A 24,620-nucleotide genomic window follows, 5' to 3' on the forward strand; every position below is an offset into this window, starting at 1 on the left:
CGGTAAAAACACGGTAAAAACTCATTGTGTTTTTGATACGTTTTTACAGCGGTGCATTTTAAGATGCACTGACAAAAAAGATGCCGGGTGTGAACATAGACACAGATTTCACCCCCAGCATTCCATAAATTGACATTTTGCAGATGCCAATTTTGTTGATTTTCACCCTATCTTATGTATAAGATTTTGGAACATCTCATCCAAAATGTAATATGTCGTGTGTGAAAATCCACAGCAAATATGTGCTATATGATATAACACATACCCCCAGTGCGTAACATGACGTAACACGTACCCCCCAGTGTGTGATATAATGTAACATGTACCCCCAGTGCGTAACATGACGTAACACGTACCCCCAGTGTGTGATATAATGTAACATGTACCCCCAGTGCGTAACATGACGTAACACGTACCCCCAGTGTGTGATATAATGTAACACGTACCCCCAGTGTGTGATATAATGTAACATGTACCCCCAGTGCGTAACATGACGTAACACGTACCCCCCAGTGTGTGATATAATGTAACATGTACCCCCAGTGCGTAACATGACGTAACACATACCCCCAGTGTGTGATATAATGTAACATGTACCCCCAGTGCGTGATATAATGTAACACGTACCCCCAGTGCGTGATATAATGTAACACGTACCCCCAGTGCGTGATATAATGTAACACGTACCCCCAGTGCGTGATATAATGTAACACGTACCCCCAGTGTGTGATATAATGTAACATGTACCCCCAGTGTGTGATATAATGTAACATGTACCCCCAGTGTGTGATATAATGTAACATGAACCCCCAATGTGTGATATAATGTAACACGTACCCCCAGTGTGTGATATAATGTAACACGTACCCCCAGTGTGTGATATAATGTAACATGTACCCCCAGTGCGTGATATAATGTAACACGTACCCCCAGTGCGTGATATAATGTAACACGTACCCCCAGTGCGTGATATAATGTAACACGTACCCCCAGTGTGTGATATAATGTAACACGTACCCCCAGTGCGTGATATAATGTAACACGTACCTCCAGTGCGTGATATAATGTAACATGTACCCCCAGTGTGTGATATAATGTAACATGTACCCCCAGTGTGTGATATAATGTAACATGAACCCCCAATGTGAGATATAATGTAACACGTACCCCCAGTGTGTGATATAATGTAACATGTACCCCCAGTGTGTGATATAATGTAACACGTACCCCCAGTGTGTGATATAATGTAACATGTACCCCCAGTGTGTGATATAATGTAACACGTACCCCCAGTGTGTGATATAATGTAACATGTACCCCCAGTGTGTGATATAATGTAACACGTACCCCCAGTGTGTGATATAATGTAATATGTACCCCCAGTGCAAGATATAATGTAACACGTACCCCCAGTGTGTGATATAATGTAACATGTACCCCCAGTGCAAGATATAATGTAACACGTACCCCCAGTGTGTGATATAATGTAACACGTAGCCTCAGTGTGTGATATAATGTAACACGTACCCCCAGTGTGTGATATAATGTAACATGTACCCCCAGTGTGTGATATAATGTAACATGTACCCCCAGTGTGTGATATAATGTAACATGTACCCCCAGTGCGTGATATAATGTAACACGTACCCTCAGTGTGTGATATAATGTAACATGTACCCCCAGTGTAAGATATAATGTAACACGTACCCCCAGTGTGTGATATAATGTAACACGTAGCCTCAGTGTGTGATATAATGTAACACGTACCCCCAGTGTGTGATATAATGTAACATGTACCGCCAGTGTGTGATATAATGTAACATGTACCCCCAGTGTGTGATATAATGTAACATGTACCCCCAGTGTGTGATATAATGTAACATGTACCCTCAGTGCGTGATATAATGTAACACGTACCCCCAGTGCGTGATATAATGTAACACGTACCCTCAGTGTGTGATATAATGTAACATGTACCCCAGTGTGTGATATAATGTAACATGTACCCCCAGTGCGTGATATAATGTAACACGTACCCCCAGTGTGTGATATAATGTAACACGTACCCTCAGTGTGTGATATAATGTAACATGTACCCTCAGTGCCTGACAGGATATTCCTTATATTGCAGCTCTAGCATGGGAGAAGCTTCCACCTGTAACCTCACCAGCTGTAACATTCATTCACCCCAATATAACTGACACCTCTCCTGCACATGCGCAGTCTTACAAGTTGCATGGGAGAAAAAAAAAGTCGGAATCATGTGCTTACACGGGAACGAGCACGCAGGTGACGTCATTTCGCAGCACGAACCACTCTAAACGTTTACGGCCTTTTTTTTTTTACAGCTTTATTGCAGGCGGAAACAAGAACAATATCACGGCAACAGCAGCGCAAGCCCTTAGTAGGACTAGGACTCGAAGGCAAATGCCCGAAGAGGCGGGAGAGCAGCTGGAGCAGTGATCGCTGGAGTCGGCCGGCCTCGCCATGAATCTGTGTGGAAAGGAGCTGTCCAACCTGCTGGGCATCATGACGGAGGAGGCGTGCAGCAACACGTTCGAGGGCCTGTCCACTGCCTTCCACCATTACTTCACCAAGGCCGACCATTTTCGGGTGGGCTCCGTGTTGGTGATGCTCCTGCAGCAGCCCGACCTCCTGCCCACCTCCCCGCAGCGCCTGACTGCCCTCTACCTGCTGTGGGAGATGTACCGCACCGAGCCGCTGGCCGCTAACCCCTTCGCCGCGATCTTTGCCCACCTCCTGAACCCACCGCCCGCGGAGGAAGCCGAGAGGCCGCTGTCCGGTGAGCATTCTGGGCCTTGTAGTTCTGACTGCCTATAGGGTATTGTGGGCAGGGTGGACATGGCATTGGTCAGTGCTGAGGATGGCACATATGAGGCCACCCTGCGCTGTACACCGGGGTACAGGACTGCCTGTCTTGTGCTGACAGCTGCTATGGTCCTGACCTCAGAGCTGCACTCACTGTTCTGCAGCTTCAGTGCTGTAATCTCCCAGCAGGCTCTATACAGTAATGTGATGTAGACAATGTCTCTATACAATATAGCAGCTCAGCTGGGAGAGGCCAGTTATGTCTGAGACTGCAGGTAGCCATTGCTGCTCTTTCTCCGGCAGTCCCATAGACAGTGAATGGAGCGGAGGTTGACCACACACCTTACATGACAGTTTTGCAGAGCCAAGACTCCGAGTTGCTGGGGCTCTGGTTCCCAACAATCAGAGATTTATCTCCTATCCTACAGATGGGAGACACTTGTGATTTTTGGTTCCAGACTGGACTTAAACCCAAACATCTGCCTGGACGCTGAATCCCATATAAATCTATGGGGACCCAAACATTGTGCTGTAAAATGGTGGTAGAAAGGGCTAAGGGGCTGCAAAGCAGGTTACCGAGTCTCCCTCGCTGCTGTCACACTGATTCCGGGTCTGCACATTAGCATTCATGCATATTCGCTGCTTCCCCCGTCCACCCTCTGTGACAGCGTCTGTGATTGGTTGTAGTCAGACTGCCGGTGTCTGATTGGATGTAGTACGTAAAAAGAAATAATTGGAAAAACTTACTTGGGGGTCCCCCATCTATTGATACCAAGCACAGATAAAGCAGACGGCTGCAGGCCACAACTGTGTGCTTATCTTGGCTATGTAGCAAAATGCAAGGGACCACATGTGAATTTTTTAATGATTTAAAGGGAACCTGTCACCAGAATTTTCGCTATTTAACTAAAAGAATCCCCTTCTGCAGCTCCTGGGCTGCGTTCTAGAAAGATTCATCTTGCTGCTGGCCCCCCTTTCAGACCTAAATAACAACTTTATAAAATATTACCTTTTGCTATGGTTATGAGGCTTGCTGGCCCCGGGGCGGGCTGTATTTCGTCCGTTATCCCCCATCCTGCCGCTGTTCTCCGTCCCCAAGTGTTCATTTACATAGATGAGGCCGCCGCCCTCATGTTCCACAGTGCTCCTGAAATGGCACTATCGCGGGACTGAGCACTTTTCAAATCGCGAGCGCCGGTGATGTTATTGCGCAGGCGCGAGATTATGGTGGGTGCTGTGAATGTCATCACTAGCGTCATCCAAGTAGCCGCCCATAATCTCATGCCCGCGCTTTTACCTCTACCGTTAAGCGCTTAAGGGCACGAGATTATGGGTGGGTACCTGGATGACGCTAGTGATGACATTCCCAGCGCCGCCCATAATCTCGCGCCTGCGCAATAACATCACCGGCGCTTGCAATTTGAAAACAGTGCTCAGTCCCGCGATAGTGTCACTGCGCATGCGCGAGACTTCAGGAGCACTGCGGAACATGAGGGCGGCAGCCTCATCTATGTAAATGAACACTGGGGGACGGAGAACAGCAGCAGTAGGGGGGATAACGGACGAAATACAGCCCGCCCCTGTGGCCAGCAAGCCTCATTACCATAGCAAAAGTTAATATTTTATAAAGTTATTTAGGTCTGAAAGGGGGGCCAGTAGCAAGAGGAACCTTTCTAGAATGTAGCCCAGGAGCTGCAGGAGGGGATTCTTTTAGTTAAATAGCAAATATTCTAGTGACAGGTTCCCTTTAAAGGGAATCTGTCACCAGGATTTTCCAATGTAAGCGGAGGACAGCATGCTGAAGTAAAAACATCTGTTTCTCTTATCTGTGTGCAGGCTATTGTTTACTCAATATAAAGGGTTTAATGCTCTGTGATTAACATTGGTGTGATTTCTCTGCATGAGCAGAGCAGACTGACATGCTCCCTGCTGTGATTGGCACTACAGTCAATGCACAGTCTCTATTGAGAACCTGGTGTGGGCAGGGACAGCTGCCAGCTTTGCTTCACTCAATTCTGAGCTAGTCAGAATGGCTGCACCCTGTAATGTAAGTTATGCATGGTTAGTTTCAGAATCCCTCTGCCTACATTATTGTGCTCATGGATGAGGTAGCAAAAACCTGGTAACAGATTCCCTTTTAAATACCGGCATAAATTCCTCCCCTCTCCCCCAAGTTTGATTGACAGCAGACAGTTGGGGGCTGGTGTTCTCCGGATGGAGAGGCCCATGGTTATTTGCCCCCCCCCCCCCCTAAAAATAGTAGTAAAGGCACTTTACTTGGCTTATGACAATTGCCCTGGTGCAGTGGCAATCTGGATAATATAAGGGGTTAATGACAGCTGGCATTTGTCAAAAAAAAATCACAGCTGTTATTAAGCCCGAGTTGCATATCGTATGAAAGTTTGTATATGTTTTATGTATGAACTGTCATTTGATGCCCATATACCTCTGTCTCTTTGCACACAAGCATTCAGGATTTCTGATGGCCTCGGCGGTATTTTTGACATGTGCAAGTTCATTTTGCAGTGCTGTTTTTGCCCACATTCTAGTCACTGGGGTAAATTAGGACTCCTGCACAGTGGTCTTCCTGTTATGTACCGGTATATAAATACTTCTAGGAGGAACAGCAGAATGCAGACTGATAGGAATCATTATTTTATGGGGATTGAAAGGTGACCTGTCCGGTCTTAGTTCTGGGATGACTTATATGTATGGCTTGTTTAGCATATTTCTAATTTTTATTATATATCTGAGCGCTCACCATGGTGTTATGTTGTAAAAATGATTGACTTTATGACTGTAAATGTCTCAACTTTCCAGGATTTCTACCACCAATCACTGCACCTGAAAAGTTCTTCCTCTCGCAGTTAATGCTCGCACCGCCCCGGGAACTATTTAAAAAGACTCCTAGACAAATTGCTGTTATGGATGTGACCAATATGGCCCAAGCTGTGGACATCAGCGGACTTCAATTAGCACTTGCAGGTAACATATGTGGTGTCAAGCCTCCCAGCATGCATTGTAAACTGCGAGGGCATGGGCATACCACATCTTTCAGATATGTGTCTTTTTGGATGTCTGTTGCGGTGGTCTAGCCACCAGTGGGTTTTTTTTTTTTTTTTTTCCCTTCATCATAGAGAGAGATATAGATATGCATACATACATACATACATACATACATACATTTTTGTAAAAAATAAAGAACTGAAAAGTGGAGCGTGCAATATTATTCGTCCCCTTTAAGTTAATAGTAGCGGCACCTTTTGCTGCGATTACTGCTGCAAGTCGCTTGGGGTATGTCTCTATCAGTTTTGCACATCGAGAGACTGAAATGAGTGAGGTTGGATGGAGAGCGTTTGTGAACAGCAGTTTTCAGCTCTTTCCACAGATTCTCGATTGGATTCAGGTCTGGACTTTGACTTGGCCATTTTAACACCTGGAAATGTTTATTTGTGAACCATTCCATTGTAGATTTTGCTTTATGTTTGGGATCATTGTCTTGTTGAAAGACAAATCTCTGTCCCAGTCTCAGGTCTTTTGCAGACTTCAACAGGTTTTCTTCAAGAATGGTCATGTATTTGGCTCCATCCATCTCCCCATCAATTTTAACCATCTTCCCTGTCCCTGCTGAAGCAAAGCAGGCCCAAACCATGATGCTGCCACCACCATGTTTGACAGTGGGGATGGTGTGTTCAGGGTGATTTAGCTGTGTTGCTTTTACTCCAAACATATCGTTTGGCATTGTGCCCAAAAAGTTTGATGTTTGGTGTGTATCCGAGGTGGCTTGTGGCAAACTTTAAACAACACTTTTTATGGATATCTTTGAGAAATGGCTTTCTTCTTGCCACTCTTCCATAAAGGCCAGATTTGTGCAGTGTACGACTGATTGTTGTCCTATGGACAGACTCTCCCTTCTCAGCTGTAGATCTCTGTAGTTCATCCAAAGTGATCATGCGCCTTTTGGCTGCATCTCTGATCAGTCTTCTCTTTGTTTGGGATGAAATTTTTCAGGGATGGCCGGGTCTTGGTAGATTTGCAGTGGTATGATACTCCTTCCATTTCAATATGATCGCTTGCACAGTGCTTCTTGGGATGTTTAAAGTTTTGGAAATCATTTTGCAACCAAATCCAGCTTTGAACTTCTCCACAACAGTATCACTGACCTGCCTGTTGTGTTCCTTGGTGTTCATGATGCTCTCTGTGATTTACACTGAGACTATCACAGAGCAGGCGCATTTATGCGGAGACTTAATTACACACAGGTGGCTTATATTTATCATCATCGGTCATTTAGGAGAACATTGGATCATTCAGAGATCCTCAATGAACTTCTGGAGTGAGTTTGCTGCACTGAAAGTAAAGGGGATGAATAATATTGCACGCCCCAATGTTCATTTTATTTTTTTACAAAAATGTAAAATAAGCAATACATTTTGTTCAACTTCACAATTGTGTCCCACTTGTTGTTGATTCTTCACCAGAACATTAAAATTTTTTATCTTTTATGTTTGAAGCCTGAAATGTGGGAAAAGGTTGAAAAATTCAAGGGGGACGAATACTTTCGTATTCGCACAGTGTGTGCGTAATATATATATATATATATATATATATATATATATATATATATATATATATATATATATATATACGGTGTATATATATATATATATATATATATATATATATATATATATATATATATATATATATATATATATATATATAATATATTTTAATTACGCACACTCACTATATCTCATGGTGATAGCCGGCAGAAGAATATGCCAATCCTTTCTTTTAGCCACTTCAGGACTTTTGAAGTCTGAAGCATATACAAAAGTGACAGAGGGGGAATATTTGCACAGCATGGTGTTCTGACATTGCTGTTCATGGGTTAATTTTGCCTTTTAGTTTTTGTGCTTTTTCAGGCAGAATCGACCTGAAATAGGCGTCCTGTGCACATACTCTTAGACGATCTGGACTACTGTTCATTGCTTTCTCCTCGGGTAATGCTGCAGTAGTTTTCAGCCTGGCATAGGGACCACAACATCCACTTAAATACATAGCTTGTCTCTAATGTGTCTTGCCCACTGGCACATCCGCCAATATCTGGGCTCAGATCATTAGAGACGGCTGTTTATGTGCTACGATTCTCCATTACGACAATAAGGGTTACTGTTGGTTTCATTGGAAAGTAATTTTGCATTCATAGCCTTCTCTGTATTGAACAGTTATCAGTGCCTCCTTATTAGCGGTCAACATTTTCACCCACCGTTACTGGAAATTACCTGCTGTAAATGTGCATATTTGTGTGAGCTCTGTGTATACTATAGATACGTAATGGCTTGCATTTTATCATCCGTATAAATGCGGCAGGCCCCAACTATCGACCTGAACTAACCACAATATAGGAATTAGACTACTGGTCACACCTGGATTTTTGGCCTATGGGCAGTACTATATGGCCGTAGAAAGTGACTAACCTTCATGAATTGGGCTAGCAGAGCAGGAAGGACATCAGCCAGCCATAGGAACCATTACCGGCTCCATGTCCTGTTGGAAGTCAGTGCTAGTAGCTGAGCAGGGGACTCTGATAAATATTCATATGCTATAAATCAGATTTAGGTGTCATATACTCAGTGAATCAACATTGCCAGGACACTGTACAAAGCTACGTAGAGATCTCATACTTTGTGAGGAGGTGTCTTTATCTTAGCGGGCACTGTTTAAAGAGGTTGTCCACTACACAGGCAATCCCTTCACAATTGCTATAGTCCTCCATATAAAATAACTGCCTATACCATGTGCTATGCCAGAGATAATGGCACTGGTATCCCAGGGGTTCACGTGACCTTGTTTGGCTGCAGGTTTCACAAGCCCCATCAGCGTCCTCTTCACCTTCGGACGTAGCTGACCTTCAGAGCAAGTCAAAGAGCAGTAGCAACTCACATCTTCTGGGGGTCACTTGTGTCCAAAAGAAGTGAGAGGGAAGCAATTGCTGATCAACTGCAGGTCTCGCATGACAGAACAAGGTGACGTGAGTCCCGGGAGAGCCAGTGCCGCCATTTCTGGAACAGCGCATGTACCGAAGTAGTGTTTGCTGGTATTTTATACACAGGACTGTGTGACGCAGTTGTCTGATTAGTGGACAAACCCTTTTAACTCTAAAGACAATGTAGCTAGATAGAAAAATAAGTTGTGCATTTTGAAGTCTTGTTTTTGGTTTTTTTTTTCCTCGTCTACTATACCTAAATTATATAATTTTGACATTTTTCTTCTTTTCTCCATAGAGCGTCAGTCTGAACTCCCAACACAGAGCAAAGCCAGTTTCCCAAGCATCCTAAGTGACCCTGACCCTGATTCTTCAAATTCTGGATTTGACAGTTCAGTGGCATCACAAATTACAGAAGCTTTAGTTAGCGGCCCAAAGCCTCCAATAGAAAGTATGTTATTCCAAACGTGAAATTAACTTTCTAAGGGCAGATTTCATTTTACTTTTTTTTTTTTTTTTTTCTTTGTCAAACACTTGTATTTTGTGAGATAATAAAAGCTCCATAAGTTATCCTCTGCAGTTTCCTTGTTACTTCCATTTATGACCTGCGCTATAAGCGGAGAAAACATAAATCACGTTGGGGTACGTGCACCATTATGGCGGTATTATTTTATAACTCTTCTTCTTTTACCACGTACTCTTATAAAAGTAATATGACTTTTCACATTATAGGGTAAGCATGGATGTGGTGAAATCAATATTTTACACAGCAGACAGACAAAAAATTTTGCTGCCTTGTACAATATTTTCTTTATGGTTTTGTCTCTTGTGCGTTCCAGGCCATTTTCGTCCGGAGTTTATTCGCCCTCCTCCACCACTACATATCTGTGAAGATGAGCTGGCTTGGTTGAATCCAATTGAACCTGATCATGCCATCAAATGGGACAAATCGATGTGTGTAAAGAACAGCACCGGCGTTGAAATCAAACGTATAATGGCCAAAGCATTTAAAAGCCCATTGTCTTCTCCGCAGCAGACACAGGTATTCTTATCCAAATATTGTGCTCTCAATTCACTGTGCTTCTAGGATGCCATTATTGTGTTATATGTAGTGATGAGCAAATACTAAATTTCTTTATCGTTCCTTATGGGAGACCCAAACCATGGGTGTATAGCTTCTGCCTCCGGAGGACACACAAAGTACTACACTCAAACGTGTAGCTCCTCCCTCCGGGCTATATACACCCCCTGGATGACAATCTACCCAGTTCAATGCTTTGTGTTTCAGGAGGATCACACACTTGCATTCTCTGATATTTTTTTATTTTAATTTTAAAGATTTGGAAGAAAAGCGGGTCCAGTCTGGACTCCCGGCATGTCCCTTCACACCCCACTCTGTCGGGTGCTGTTAAGGTTGACTTTATAAGGCTGGAGCCTTCACATGCCGCGCTCCTTCACATCCTCTGTCGAGGCTCTGTTTGAAGTGGGAGCCTCCACGGTCCTCTCTGCTTGCAGAAGGCCGGTCTCCATCCGCAGCCCTGTCTGGTCCCTGCTGGAAGGAGCGTTAACCCCCACTCAGGGACATGGCCCTGCGTCTCAAAAGCTAAGTATTGAGACGTTTTTTCAGGGGTCCCGGGTACTTTTATTGGGGGGACAGTATGTGTTTTAGCGTTACTGTAAATTCCGGCCGGTTCTGGGGGTTTCCCCTGAGAACCGCGCCGAAGGTGCCTGCTCGTCGGCCGCATTTTAAAATCTAGGCCCCGGCTTCAGTTTGGGCCTAGTTTTCGGTTTCGGCTTCTCTGCATGTTTTGCATACAGCGCCGCCCACCGCCCGACCAGCAGAGGGGAGGGCACTCCTCTCTGGGGAGATGTTCCCTCCCCTGTATCTCTCCCTGTATCTCTCTGCCCTCCGTTTTTCCCGCTCTTGGGCTTATACATGCCCCCCCTCCTTCTCCCAGCGCCATTTTCTCAGCGTTCTTACACTGGAAGGCGCTGGATGCTGCAGCTGCATACTGTTAGGAAGGCTGACGCTTCACAGGGTCTTTGAGCGGTGGAATCCGGAGGGCACACAGAGAGCGGGCTGGTAAGCCACAACCTTCGGTTGTGGACTTTTATTACACTCTCAGGGCATTCTACAGGAGTGTATTCTTGCTGCAGAGCTTCCACCTCAGCAGCATGTCTGTCACCCGAAGCAAGGCTGCTAACATGTACGCTATATGCACTGCATGTAAGCTCATTCTGCCACAGCCAAGCACATACCCACATTGTGATGCCTGTGCTAACATGTTTGTGTCTCAGCCTGGAGCTTCCTCAGGGGTCCCTCCGGCTGCTCCGGCCCCGGTGGCTGAACCCCCGGCTTGGGTAGCTTCCTTTTCACAAGCTATTTCCCAGTCTTTTGCCGACTCCATGGGGCAGCTGTCCCGGACACTGCTGTCCATGCATCAGCCCCCTTCTCAGGGTGCCTCTGCGGCTCCGAGCTCTGCAGAGCCCTCAGAGCATGTCCTAGGACCCCGTCCCCCTAAACGGAGACGCAGGGAACCTTCTCCTTCCTCGTCCCACGGCTCTGATTCACAAGCCGAGGTGCAGGGCGAGGAGGATTCGTTTACTGTGGGCTCAGACGCTACCTCTATGTACCCCATTGACTTGTCTGAGGGTGATGCGGATGTTAGTGACTTGATTGCGTCCATTAACTCCGTACTGAACCTCAATCCACCAGAGTCAGAGGAACAAGCCTCTCTGGTAGAAGTACACCAGTTTACCTCTCCTAAGAAACCTAGGAGTATGTTTTTTAACCACTCCAGCTTTCACACCACTGTCAACAAGCCCAGGGCCTGTCCTGACAAACGTTTTCCGAAGCGTAGTTCAGATGACCGTTTTCCTTTTCCACCAGAGGTTGTTAAGGACTGGGCCCAGTCCCCAAAGGTAGACCCTCCGGTGTCCAGAATCTCAGCCCGCACAGTCGTAGCTGTGGCTGATGGCACTTCTCTTAAGGATCCCACTGACCGCCAGGTTGACCTTCTGGCCAAGTCTGTATATGAGGCGGCAGGAGCCTCGTTCTCCCCGTCTTTTGCGGCAGTGTGGGCTCTTAAGGCAGTCTCTGCCTCTCTGGCGGAGATTCATTCCCTCTCCAGGGACTCTATTCCTGAGACGGATGCCTTAACTTCTCAAGCTTCGGCTTTTGCATCCTACGCCATGTCTGCCATCCTGGAGGCTTCTCATCGCACGGCGGTGGCCTCCGCTAACTCCCTCGCGATCCGCAGGATCTTGTGGCTTCGAGAGTGGAAAGCAGACGCTTCCTCTAAGAAGTACCTTGCGAGTCTCCCTTTTGCTGGGTCCCAGCTGTTCGGGGAACAGCTGGATGACATAATTAAGGAAGCTACTGGCGGGAAGAGTACTTCCTTGCCACAAACTAAAGCCAAGAAACCTGTCCAGGGCAGTAACCAATCGAGGTTTCGTTCCTTTCGTTCCTCTAACTGGTCATCCTCTAAGCCCTCGGCCTCGTCCACTACCGCAGCCAAGGATCGTAAATCCAACTGGCGCGCAAAGCCGCGTCCTCAAAAGACCGGAAGAGCCGCTGCCACTAAGGCAGCCTCCTCGTGACTATCTGGCCGCGCCAGCAACGTCCTTGGTCGGTGGCAGGCTCTCCCACTTTGGCGACGTGTGGTTGCAACACGTCTCCGATCAGTGGGTGCGGGATATCATCTCCCACGGCTACAGGATAGAATTTTCTTCCAGCCCGCCAAACAGATTTTTTCTGTCCACCCCCCCTGCTCCAAAGCCGCCGCCTTCTCTCAGGCCGTGGCATCCCTGCAGGCCAACGGTGTAATTATTCCGGTTCCCGCCCGGGAACGGTTCAGAGGTTTCTACTCAAACCTCTTTCTAGTCCCCAAGAAGGACGGTTCCTTCCGGCCCATCCTGGATCTCAAGCTTCTCAACAAGCATGTTCAGGTGCGGCACTTTCGCATGGAATCTCTGAGATCGGTCATTGCCTCAATGACCCAAGGAGATTTTCTGGCATCCATCGACATCAGAGATGCCTATCTGCATGTGCCTATTGCGGTTTCACACCAGCGTTGGCTACGCTTTGCGATCGGAGAGGAACATTTCCAATTCGTGGCTCTCCCCTTCGGCTTAGCCACGGCCCCTCGAGCATTCACCAAGGTCATGGCAGCAGTGGTTGCGGTCCTGCACCTCCAGGGGTTGGCAGTGATTCCTTACCTGGACGACCTTCTAGTCAAGGCCTCATCCAGTGCAGACTGCCAGCGGAGTGTCTCTCTCACTCTCGCCACGCTAGTTCAGTTCGGGTGGCTTGTCAACCTGCCCAAGTCCACTCTGACCCCGACCCAGGTGCTTTTGTACCTAGGGATGCAATTCGAGACTCTGCCGGCACTTGTCAAGTTGCCCTTAGTCAAACAGCAGTCCCTTCGTCTGGCGGTGCGCTCTCTGCTGAGGCACCGCCGTCATTCCATCAGACACCTCATGCAGGTGCTGGGTCAGATGGTGGCGTCCATGGAAGCGGTCCCCTTTGCTCAGTTCCATCTGCGTCCCCTGCAGCTGGACATTCTCCGCTGTTGGGACAAGCGGATCTCTTCCTTGCACAGGCAGGTGGCTCTGTCGTCACAGACCAGGAGCTCCCTTCAGTGGTGGCTTCGGCCCCTCTCTCTGTCTCAGGGACGCTCCTTCCTGACTCCGTCCTGGGTGATCCTCACCACGGATGCCAGCCTCTCCGGTTGGGGAGCAGTATTTCTCCATCACCGAGCACAGGGCACTTGGACTCCTTCCGAATCAACCCTCTCGATCAATGTGCTGGAGATCAGAGCTGTGTTTCTAGCTCTCCTAGCCTTTCACCACCTGTTGGCGGGCAGGCACATTCGAGTTCAGTCGGACAACGCGACAGCGGTTGCCTACATCAATCACCAGGGCGGGACTCACAGCCGTCTGGCGATGTTGGAGGTTCAACGAATCCTCCAGTGGATGGAGGACTCCAAGTCCACCATATCTGCAGTCCACATCCCAGGCGTGGAAAACTGGGAGGCCGATTACCTCAGCCGTCAAACCGTGGACAGCGGCGAGTGGGCCCTGCATCCGTCAGTGTTCAGATCAATCTGCCGCAAGTGGGGCACTCCAGAAGTGGATCTAATGGCATCCCGGCACAACAACAAGGTTCCGGTTTACGTGGCTCACTCCCACGATCCTCAAGCCTTCGCAGCAGACGCACTGGTTCAAGATTGGTCTCAGTTCCGTCTGGCCTATGTGTTTCCCCCTCTAGCGCTCTTGCCCAGGGTTCTGCGCAAGATCAGAATGGAGGGCCGTCGAGTCATACTCATTGCTCCGGACTGGCCCAGGCGAGCTTGGTACCCAGACCTGCTCCGTCTGTCCGTAGAGGTGCCATGGCATCTCCCGGACCGCCCAGACCTTCTCTCTCAAGGTCCGTTCTTCCGCCAGAATTCTGCGGCTCTCAGATTGCCGGCGTGGCTCTTGAGTCCTGGATCCTGACGGCTTCAGGCATTCCCTCTGAGGTCATCTCCACCATGACTCAGGCTCGGAAGTCTTCCTCGGCCAAGATTTACCACAGGACTTGGAGGATTTTCCTGTCCTGGTGTCGCTCTTCCGACCATGCTCCTTGGCCGTTCTCCTTGCCGACCATCCTGTCTTTTCTACAGTCCGGTCTACAGCTGGGACTGTCCCTCAATTCCCTCAAGGGACAGGTGTCGGCTCTGTCGGTATTGTTCCAGCGGCGTATCGCCCGACTGGCTCAGGTGCGCACCTTCATGCAGGGCGCATCTCACATCATTCCTCCTTACCGGCGGCCCTTGGATCCCTGGGACCTTAATCTGGTCCTCACGGCCTTACAGAAACCCCCCTTTGAGCCTCTCAGGGAGGTTCCCTTGTTTAGACTTTCACAGAAAGTTGTTTTTCTAGTAGCCATAACTTCTCTCAGGAGAGTTTCTGATTTGGCTGCGCTATCTTCGGAATCCCCCTTTTTGGTGTTTCACCAAGACAAGGTGGTTCTTCGTCCGTCTCCGGACTTTCTCCCTAAGGTGGTGTCTCCTTTCCACCTTAACCAGGACATTTCATTACCTTCTCTTTGTCCGGCCCCTGTGCATCGCTTTGAAAAGGCGTTGCATACCTTGGATTTGGTGCGGGCGCTCCGAATCTATGTGTCACGCACCGCCGTTTTTAGGCGGTGCACCTCACTTTTTGTGCTAACCACTGGTCAGCGCAAGGGTCTCGCTGCTTCTAAACCGACCCTAGCTCGTTGGATCAGGTCGGCTATCACGATGCCTACCAGTGTTCTCAGGTGCCTCCCCCGCCAGGGATTAAGGCGCACGCGACCAGAGCTGTCGGTGCCTCCTGGGCTTTCAGGCACCAGGCTACGGCTCAGCAGGTTTGTCAGGCTGCCACGTGGTCCAGTCTGCACACTTTTTCGAAGCACTACCAAGTGCATGCTCATGCTTCGGCAGATGCGAGCTTGGGCAGACGCATTCTTCAGGCGGCTGTCGCCCATTTGTGAAGTTAGGTTTTGCCTACTTCTCAGTTTGGTTTATTCCCACCCATGGACTGCTTTGGAACGTCCCATGGTTTGGGTCTCCCATAAGGAACGATAAAGAAAAAGAGAATTTTGTTTACTTACCGTAAATTATTTTTCTTATAGTTCCGACATGGGAGACCCAGCACCCTCCCTGTTGCCTGTTGGCAGTTTTTTTGTTCCGTGTGTTTCACCGGCTGTTGTTAGTAGTCAGAGTTCCGGTTATTCCGAGTTTTACTCTATCTCTACTTATGGGTGGATGTCCTCCTTCAGCTTTTGCACTGAACTGGGTAGATTGTCATCCAGGGGGTGTATATAGCCCGGAGGGAGGAGCTACACGTTTGAGTGTAGTACTTTGTGTGTCCTCCGGAGGCAGAAGCTATACACCCATGGTCTGGGTCTCCCATGTCGGAACTATAAGAAAATGAATTTACGGTAGGTAAACAAAATTCTCTTTATTCGGTTATTCATACCGAAAACCTGTTACTGTTTCAATATTCATCACTAATAATGAACCTAATGCAATTCAATAGAGAACCCGAGCATTTTTCTTTAAGATTTCCCTTTTTAAAAATGCTTGGATTCCCTATTGACTTCCATTAGGTTCATTATTCGTGACAAATACTGGAATAGTACTAGGTATTCTTTATGAATAACCGAATATTTAGTATTCGCTCATCACTAGTTATAAGGGTAGTCTTTTCCATGTGCTCTTTATGGCATAGAAATGTTTTTGAGCAGAGGCCACCTCTAAGGAATCTGAGTGAGGAGTTTTTACAAAAATCAGCAGTCTCCGAGACGGACTCGGCACAGCCATGTCTTACTTGTTTATCCATTCATTTCTATGGGCATTATCTAATACTACATTTCATAGAGCACATGAGGAGATAATAATAGACTCAACGATTAGAGAAGCTGAGTGTGTAGTGATCACAAGATTGCTATTGTGGTTTCATGCTAAGATTGTCGTGCAGATGAGAATTTTTTTTTGTATTACATATTTTTTTTAATCCTTTTTGTGAAGTTGAGTTTTCTTTCACATTTGTATATAAATCTGACTTGTAGACAGCACAGTATAGAGTAGAAGAAGCTGAACATAATGATACAGGTTTGTAGGGAAAGATTCAGTATAACTTGCATTTTATTCATTGCAATTATCACAGTCTAATCTATACTACTTTGATCAATACTTCATACACCAAAAATACTGTAAGAAAAAGTGGATCATAAAACAGGCACCTCACCTGAAATCTACATTAAGCACGTGGCATGAGTTATATTTTTTTTTTATATATATATATATATATATATATAATATAATATTCAGCATGCAGGTATTTGTCTAACCTGTAGTCACCTGATCTCTTGTACAACAATACTGCTGTATAAAGCAAAATCATCAATTAATACCAGATACGTGATGACAGTCAGACATGCTCTCCCCCAGGACAAACTGTGTTAATGCAACAGACAAGTATTAACAGCGGCATTTAACAGGTTAACAGTTGCAGGCAGAGCTTTGCTCCACTTGTTGTTAGAGGCAGATGATGGCTTAGAAATTCAGCCATCATCTGCTGGGAAAGATGCAGAGTTGCTCAGTTTCTGACTTGCCAATACATCGTGTTGGTAAGGGGTTAGTATAGTTTGTAGATTTTTGTGAACCTCATTCCCCCCCCCCCCCCCCCCCCCGCTCCAGTATCTGTTTGTGGTATATTAAGTAGATTGTTTCTAGAGGGATGGGTACATGGTATCATAGTTGTTTCTGTAACCTTACTCAATGTTCAAAGTTGTACTGTATTCGGGAGATGTAGGAAAAAAGCTCCAATTTTTGAAAACGAAATGGACCACAACTAATTACAAGGTCTGGACTTCCACTTGTGATCCGTATCATCAAAGTATAAAAAAAAAGTCTGGCAAGCTATGTTTTAAAGGGTAGTTCCTTTTTGGAGCCTGCTTGGAGTTACTTATAAAAAGTTTTGAGATATAGATTTGGCAGTAAAATGTTATGTTTTAGAAACTGATCCTTGCCAGTCCCTGACATTATGGCTACATTACACATACAGTTGGCGAGGAGTGGTTGAAGGGAAGAGGTTTCTGGTGATTTTTGCACAACTCCACTTGTGCGATTGGCACTGTCAGAAAGTTAGTGAGTAGTTGTAGACGTGAACAGGTAGATCTGAGGAGAAGCTGTGCTGCTCTCCAGGAGTCAGGGCTCTTAGGCTGCTTTCACACATCCGGTTTTTGCAGTGCGGCTAAATCCGGGTCTAAAACCTATGCAATGGATGCGGCGAAAAAACGCATCCTTTGCAATAAGTTTTTACATGCGGCCCGTCCGTTTTTTGCCGGTTGCGGCCTGCTACTGAGCATGGGCAGTGCAAAAAAACGCATGCGGCGGCCGGATGCGTTTTTTGCCACATCGCGCCGCATCCATAGGCATGCATTGGAAAAAGCGCCGCGTTGGTCGGATGCGGCGCGATGTGTGTGGTTTTTTTTTTTTTTTTTTGCTGGACAAAAAAAAAAAAGTGCCAGGCAACGTTCCATCCGGCCGCCGCATGGGCTAAATATGTCGCATCCGGCAAAAACTGGACCAAACGCAAGGCCATGCGGCACAATCCGGCACTAATGAAAGTCTATGCGGAAAAAACGCAACCGGCGGCAAAAAAACACGGTTGCGTTTTTTCTGCAAAGAGCCGGATTGTGCCGCACAGCAAAAACCGGATGTGTGAAAGCAGCCTTATGTAGCCCATTCAGTCTGGAGATGGTCCTAACATTTCCCATTCTCTTTACAGCTACTTGGGGAGTTGGAGAAAGACCCCAAACTGGTTTACCACATTGGCCTCACGCCTGCGAAGCTTCCAGATTTGGTGGAAAATAATCCATTGGTTGCCATTGAAATGTTACTAAAATTAATGCAGTCAAGCCAAATTACAGAGTATTTTTCTGTCCTGGTCAACATGGATATGTCCCTGCATTCAATGGAAGTAGTGAATAGGTGAGTGATTATTAACCCTTTAAGACCAGAGATTTTTGGGCTTTAAATTTTATTTCTTACAGCAAGAGCAATAATATTTTCTTAGTTTTTCTGACATGTGAGAATGTGATTTTTATATACAATATACTGTGGTAAATAACTGCAGTAATGCGACTAAAAAAAATTGTTCAAATGAGGGAGGGAGGATATAGATAAAATAAATAAATTTTGATTTCACCCCTTTTCCCCACTACAAAATATATTAACAAAACTCTGAAAAATACACATGTGGTACTAATGCATCCATAAGTCTGTTGTATCAAGCTACAAATTAACCTGAACTATTAATGCCATAGAGAGGATAAAAAAAAAAATTAAATGACAGAATTTTGGTTTTCTTTGTCGCTCCATTGGGAGACCCAGACAATTGGGTGTATAGCTTCTGCCTCCGGAGGCCACACAAAGTATTACACTTTAAAAGTGTAACCCCTCCCCTCTGCCTATACACCCTCCCGTGCATCACGGGCTCCTCAGTTTTATGCTTTGTGTGGAAGGAGGCACACATCCACTCATGCATTCTCAGATTAGTTATATCGGTTGGAAGAAAAGAGGGCCCCCACGGGGCCCCCGGCATGTTCCCTTCTCACCCCACTATGTCGGCGGTGCTGTTAAGGTTGAGGTACCCATTGCGGGTACAAAGGCCGGAGCCTCATGCCGTTTTCCTTCACCATCCCTTAGTGGCTCTGGGAGAAGTGGGATCCTGACCGGTCATCCATTTACTGGGACCGGGCTCCCTCCGCAGCCCCTGTGGGAATCTGCTGGACAGGAGTCTATTTATCCTCAGGGACCGGGCCCTGCATCTATAAGGTACTCTGTGTCCCCATGGGGACTGTGCATGGAGCATCTGCTTCCCGGACGCTGCAGCAGCTGCTGATTTGTGAAGACCGGGGGACTTCCGCGCCGACCGCGCCTGCTTGTCGGCCGCGGTTTTAAATTTAGTCCCCGGCTTCATCGCGGCCTAGTAGCAAAAATCCCGCCCCCGGACCTGCCTGTCAGGGGTAAGGGCGGGACGGCCGGCCTGATGTCGGCTGTGAGGGCAGGAGCATCCTGGATGTGTCCTCCCCCCTCACTGATCACTGTGGGGACCCCAGATTCCCGCACTTTTCTAGCACCGCCCACGGCTCCACTCCTCTCCTGAGAGCTCCGGCAGCCATGTTTTTTGGCATTCTGCCGGTGGAGGATTATCTGAGAAGAGCTCTGCAGCTCTGGGAGACCTAAGGCAGGGAATCTGGAGGAATCACACTCCGCTTTTTAGCGGTCGGTAAGCCACACCGGTCACCCGGTGCTGGTCCCCCCCCCCCCCCCCGGGGTGCCGGAATAGATACGTGTTTATATGCATATTTCTGTTCGGTCGGGCTGTATACCCCTTCCCATATACCCTCAGTGATCACTCTCCTAGGAGACAACAGCATGTCGTCCACAAGGAGCAAAGGTGCTAAGGCACAGGGTTTTTTTGCGACCTGTACCTCTTGTAGGGCTATGTTACCTGCGCGTTCCACCTACCCTCACTGTGAGCAATGCTCGACCCCTGTTTCGCTTGCTCAGCCGGAGCCTAGGTCACTAGTGGACCCCTCGGCTCATGTAGACCCACCTGCTCCCCCTGTCTAGGCGGCAGTGACAGAGTTTGCTGCGTTTGCTGAGAAACTCTCGGAGTCACTTTCACAATCCATGGCTCAGTCTATGGACAAATGGTCTGCCAAGCTGCTGGAAGCTTTGCAGTCTAGACCGGTCCTTACACAGGCCCCGGTCCCCGTCAGCTCGTCGCCTCCAGGCCCCTCTCGCTCCGCGCCGCAGCGCGCTCCCAGGTTGGGCCCTAGGTCCCATGCGGAGGAATCCTGCCTGGAACACAGTCCCAGACAGACTAAGCGGGCCCGCTGGGAATCTTCCCCGACTTCTTCACGCTGCTCGGGTTCCCAGCTCGAGGACTCTCTGGAGGACGAGGCGGACGTCGCAGCTCAGGGCTCTGAACCTGACGTTGCACTCAATCTTGATACACCTGAAGGGGACGCCTTAGTAAATGATCTTATCTCGTCCATCAACCAGGTGTTAGATCTGTCTCCCCCGCCTCCACCTGTAGAGGAGTCGGCTTCTCAGCAGGAGAAACACCAGTTTCGGTTCCCCAAACGTACACGCAGTGCGTTTTTCGATCACTCTAACTTCAGAGATGCTGTCCAGAAGCCCAGAGCGGTTCCGGACAAGCGCTTTACTAAGCGCCTTACTGACACACGTTACCCCTTCCCCTCTGACGTAGTTAAGGGTTGGGCTCAATGTCCCAAGGTGGATCCTCCCAGTCTCTAGATTGGCGGCTAGATCTGTGGTATCGGTTGCAGATGGCTCATCGCTAAAAGATGCCACTGACAGGCAGGCAGAGCTCCTGGTGAAATCCATCTATGAAGCCACGGGCGCGTCTTTTGCCCCGGCCTTTGCAGCCATGTGGGCACTCCAAGCTATCTCAGCTTGTCTGGCTGAGATTAATGCGGTCACACGTAATTCTGCTCCGCAAGTTGCGTCTCTGACTTCTCAAGCGCCAGCTTTTTCTTCCTACGCCATGAACGCAGTCCTAGACTCTGCTAGCCGTACAGCGGTGGCATCCGCTAATTCTGTGGCAGTCCGCAGGGCCATGTGGCTGCGCGAATGGAAGGCAGACTCTGCCTCCAAGAGGTTCTTAACCGGTTTGCCGTTTTCTGGCGACCGATTGTTTGGCGAACGATTGGATGAGATTATTAAGGAATCCAAGGGAAAGGACTCATCCTTACCCCAGTCCAAACCTAAGAGACCTCAGCAACGGACCAATCGAGGTTTCGGTCCTTTCGTCCCTCCGCTAAGCCCCAATCCTCTTCATCCAGCAGGCCGGAGAAAGGCCAGAGGAACTCCTATGCGTGGCGGTCCAAGTCACGCCCCCAAAAGGCCGCCGGAGGCGCTGCCTCCAAGGCGGCCTCCTCATGACTCTCGGCATCCCCGAACCGCATCCTCGGTCGGTGGCAGGCTCTCCCGCTTTTGCGACGCCTGGTGGCCACACTTTCAGGACCGATGGGTGAGAGACTTTCTGTCTCACGGTTACAGGATAGAGTTCAGCTCTCGTCCTCAGACTCTGTTCTTCAGAACCTCTCCGCCCCCCGCTCGGGCCGACGCACTTTTTCAGGCAGTGGACACTCTGAAGACAGAGGGAGTTGTGATCCCTGTTCCCCCTCAGGAACAAGGTCGCGGCTTTTACTCCAACTTGTTCGTGGTGCCAAAGAAGGACGGATCTTTCCGCCCCGTTCTGGACCTCAAACTGCTCAACAGACATGTGAGCACCAGACTGTTTCGGATGGAATCTCTCCGCTCGGTCATCGCCTCAATGTCACAAGGAGACTTCCTAGCATCGATCGACATAAAGGATGCTTATCTCCATGTGCCGATCGCACCCGAACATCAACGCTTCTTGCGTTTCGCCATCGGGGACGAACACCTTCAGTTCATGGCATTGCCTTTCGGCCTGGCGACAGCCCCACGGGTGTTCACCATAGTTATGGCATCCGTTGTGGCGGTCCTACACTCTCAGGGCCACTCGGTGATTCCCTACTTAGACTATCTCCTAGTCAGGGCACCTTCTCGGGTGGCGTGTCAACACAGCCTTACAGTCGCTCTGGCGACTCTCCAGCGGTTCGGGTGGATAATCAACTTCCCCAAATCCCAGTTGACACCGACCCAATCACTGACTTACCTCGGGATGGAGTTTCATACACAGTCAGCCGTAGTCAAGCTGCCGCTGGACAAACAGCTTTCTCTACAAGCAGGGGTGCAATCTCTTCTTCGGGGTCACTCATACCCCTTGAGGCGCCTCATGCACTTCCTGGGGAAGATGGTGGCAGCGATGTAGGCAGTGCCGTTCACGCAATTCCATCTGCGGCCACTCCAATGGAACATTCTCCGCAAATGGGACAGGAGGTCGACTTCCCTCGACAGGAACGTCTCTCTGTCCCTTGCAACTAAGACGTCTCTTCAGTGGTGGCTCCTTCCCAATTCTCTATCGCAAGGAAAATCCTTCCTACCCCCAACCTGGGCTGTGGTCACCACGGACGCGAGCCTGTCAGGTTGGGGAGCGGTTTTCCTCCACCACAGGGCTCAGGGAACCTGGACTCCGGTAGAGTCCTCCCTTCAGATCAATGTTCTGGAGATAAGGGCAGTGTATCTAGCCTTATTGGCCTTCCATCGGTGGCTGGAGGGCAGACAGATCCGTATACAGTCGGACAACACCAATGCCGTCGCATACATCAACCATCAGGGCGGCACGCGAAGTCGTCAGGCATTCCAGGAAGTCAGGCGGATTCTGCAGTGGGTGGAAGCCACAGCCTCCACGATCTCCGCAGTTTACATCCCGGGCGTGGAAAATTGTGAAGCAGATTTTCTCAGTCGTCAGGGCATGGACGCGGGGGAATGGTCTCTTCACCCAGACGTGTTTCGAGAGATCTGTCGCCGCTGGGGAACGCCGGACGTCGATCTTATGGCGTCACGACAAAACAACAAGGTCCCGGCCTTCATGGCACGGTCTCAGGATCACAGAGCTCTGGCGGCGGACGCATTAGTTCAGGATTGGTCACAGTTTCGACTGCCTTATGTATTTCCTCCTCTGGCGATGCTGCCCAGAGTGTTACGCAAGATCAGGTCCGACTGTCGTCGCGCCATTCTCGTCGCTCCAGATTGGCCGAGGCGATCGTGGTACCCGGATCTGTGGCATCTCACGGTGGGTCAACCGTGGGCGCTTCCAGACCGCCCAGACTTGCTGTCACAAGGGCCGTTTTTCCATCTGAATTCCGTGGCCCTCAACCTGACTGTGTGGCCATTGAGTCCTGGCTCCTAGCGTCTTCAGGATTATCTCAGGATGTCATTGCCACTATGAGACAGGCCAGGAAACCAACGTCCGCCAAGATCTATTACAGATCTTGGCGGATCTTCTTATCCTGGTGCTCTGATAATGGTTTTTCATCTCAATCAGGATATCTCCTTACCTTCATTTTGCCCTAATCCAATTCACCTATGTGAAAAGGATTTGCACTCTTTGGATCTGGTGAGAGCACTCCGTTTCTACGTGTCTCGCACGGCGCCCCTGCGTCGTTCAGATGCGCTCTTTGTCCTTGTCGCTGGCCAGCGTAAGGGTTCCCAGGCTTCCAAGTCAACATTGGCTCGGTGGATCAAGGAACCGATTCTTGAAGCCTACCGTTCTTCTGGGCTTCCGCTTCCTTCAGGGCTGAAAGCCCATTCTACCAGAGCCGTGGGTGCGTCCTGGGCATTGCGGCACCGGGCTACGGCTCAGCAGGTGTGTCAGGCTGCTACCTGGTCTAGTCTGCACACTTTCACGAAACACTATCAGGTGCATACCTATGCTTCGGCAGATGCCAGTCTAGGTAGGCGAGTCCTGCAGGCGGCGGTTGCCCACCTGTAAGAGGGGGCTGTTTCGGCTCTTTTTATCGAGGTATTCTTTTACCCACACAGGGACTGCTTTTGGACGTCCCAATTGTCTGGGTCTCCCAATGGAGCGACAAAGAAGAAGGGAATTTTGTTTACTTACCGTAAATTCCTTTTCTTCTAGCTCCTATTGGGAGACCCAGCACCCGCCCCTGTGCCCTTCGGGCTGGTTGTTCTTTTGTGTACACATGTTGTTCATGTTGAATTGTTCTTTTGGTTCATGTTTCAGTTCTCCGAACATCCTTCGGATTGAATTTACCTTAGACCAATTTATAGGTTTTTCCTCCTTCCTGCTTTTGCACCAAAACTGAGGAGCCCGTGATGCAAGTGAGGGTGAATAGGCAGAGGGGAGGGGTTACACTTTTTAAAGTGTAATACTTTGTGTGGCCTCCGGAGGCAGAAGCTATACACCCAATTGTCTGGGTCTCCCAATAGGAGCTAGAAGAAAAGGAATTTACGGTAAGTAAACAAATTCCCTTCTTTGTTTTTTTTTTTTTTTTGTTTTTTTAGTCGCTGAAAACATTGCAAAAAAAAAAAATGCAGTAAGAAGCGATCAAAACATCATATCGACCCACAAATTTTTATATATTTAAAATTTTTTTTTTTTTTTTTTTCTCTTTTAGTCACTTAATGCATTTGAAGCTTTAGTCACCTGTCCACTTGTTCTGTATACTCCAATTCCAGCAGCATTGTAGTATATAGCCAGAATCATGGTCTCTGACTGGGCTTCACCATTTGTCAGGGGAGAGTTAGGAGGCCCCATAAACATTAGCCTGTCGGATTATCCCACG

The 24,620-nt window shown here is 48.3% G+C and overlaps 1 protein-coding gene across 1 annotated transcript in view; it reads left to right on the forward strand.

Annotated features, from left to right (window-relative positions):
* The first annotated feature begins 2,311 nt into the window (after nucleotides 1-2,311).
* Nucleotides 2,312-24,620, forward strand: part of CNOT11 (CCR4-NOT transcription complex subunit 11) — a 37,546-nt gene continuing 15,237 nt past the window's right edge. The window contains exons 1-5 of the mRNA XM_075334269.1: nucleotides 2,312-2,803; nucleotides 5,650-5,814; nucleotides 9,120-9,272; nucleotides 9,661-9,863; nucleotides 18,140-18,342. Coding sequence (XP_075190384.1) covers nucleotides 2,488-2,803; nucleotides 5,650-5,814; nucleotides 9,120-9,272; nucleotides 9,661-9,863; nucleotides 18,140-18,342 — 1,040 coding nt within the window. The 5' untranslated portion in view covers nucleotides 2,312-2,487. The remainder of the gene's footprint in view (nucleotides 2,804-5,649; nucleotides 5,815-9,119; nucleotides 9,273-9,660; nucleotides 9,864-18,139; nucleotides 18,343-24,620) is intronic.

This window comes from Anomaloglossus baeobatrachus, chromosome 2 (assembly GCF_048569485.1).
Source record: "Anomaloglossus baeobatrachus isolate aAnoBae1 chromosome 2, aAnoBae1.hap1, whole genome shotgun sequence".
In the NCBI taxonomy this organism is placed as follows: Eukaryota; Metazoa; Chordata; class Amphibia; order Anura; family Aromobatidae; genus Anomaloglossus; species Anomaloglossus baeobatrachus.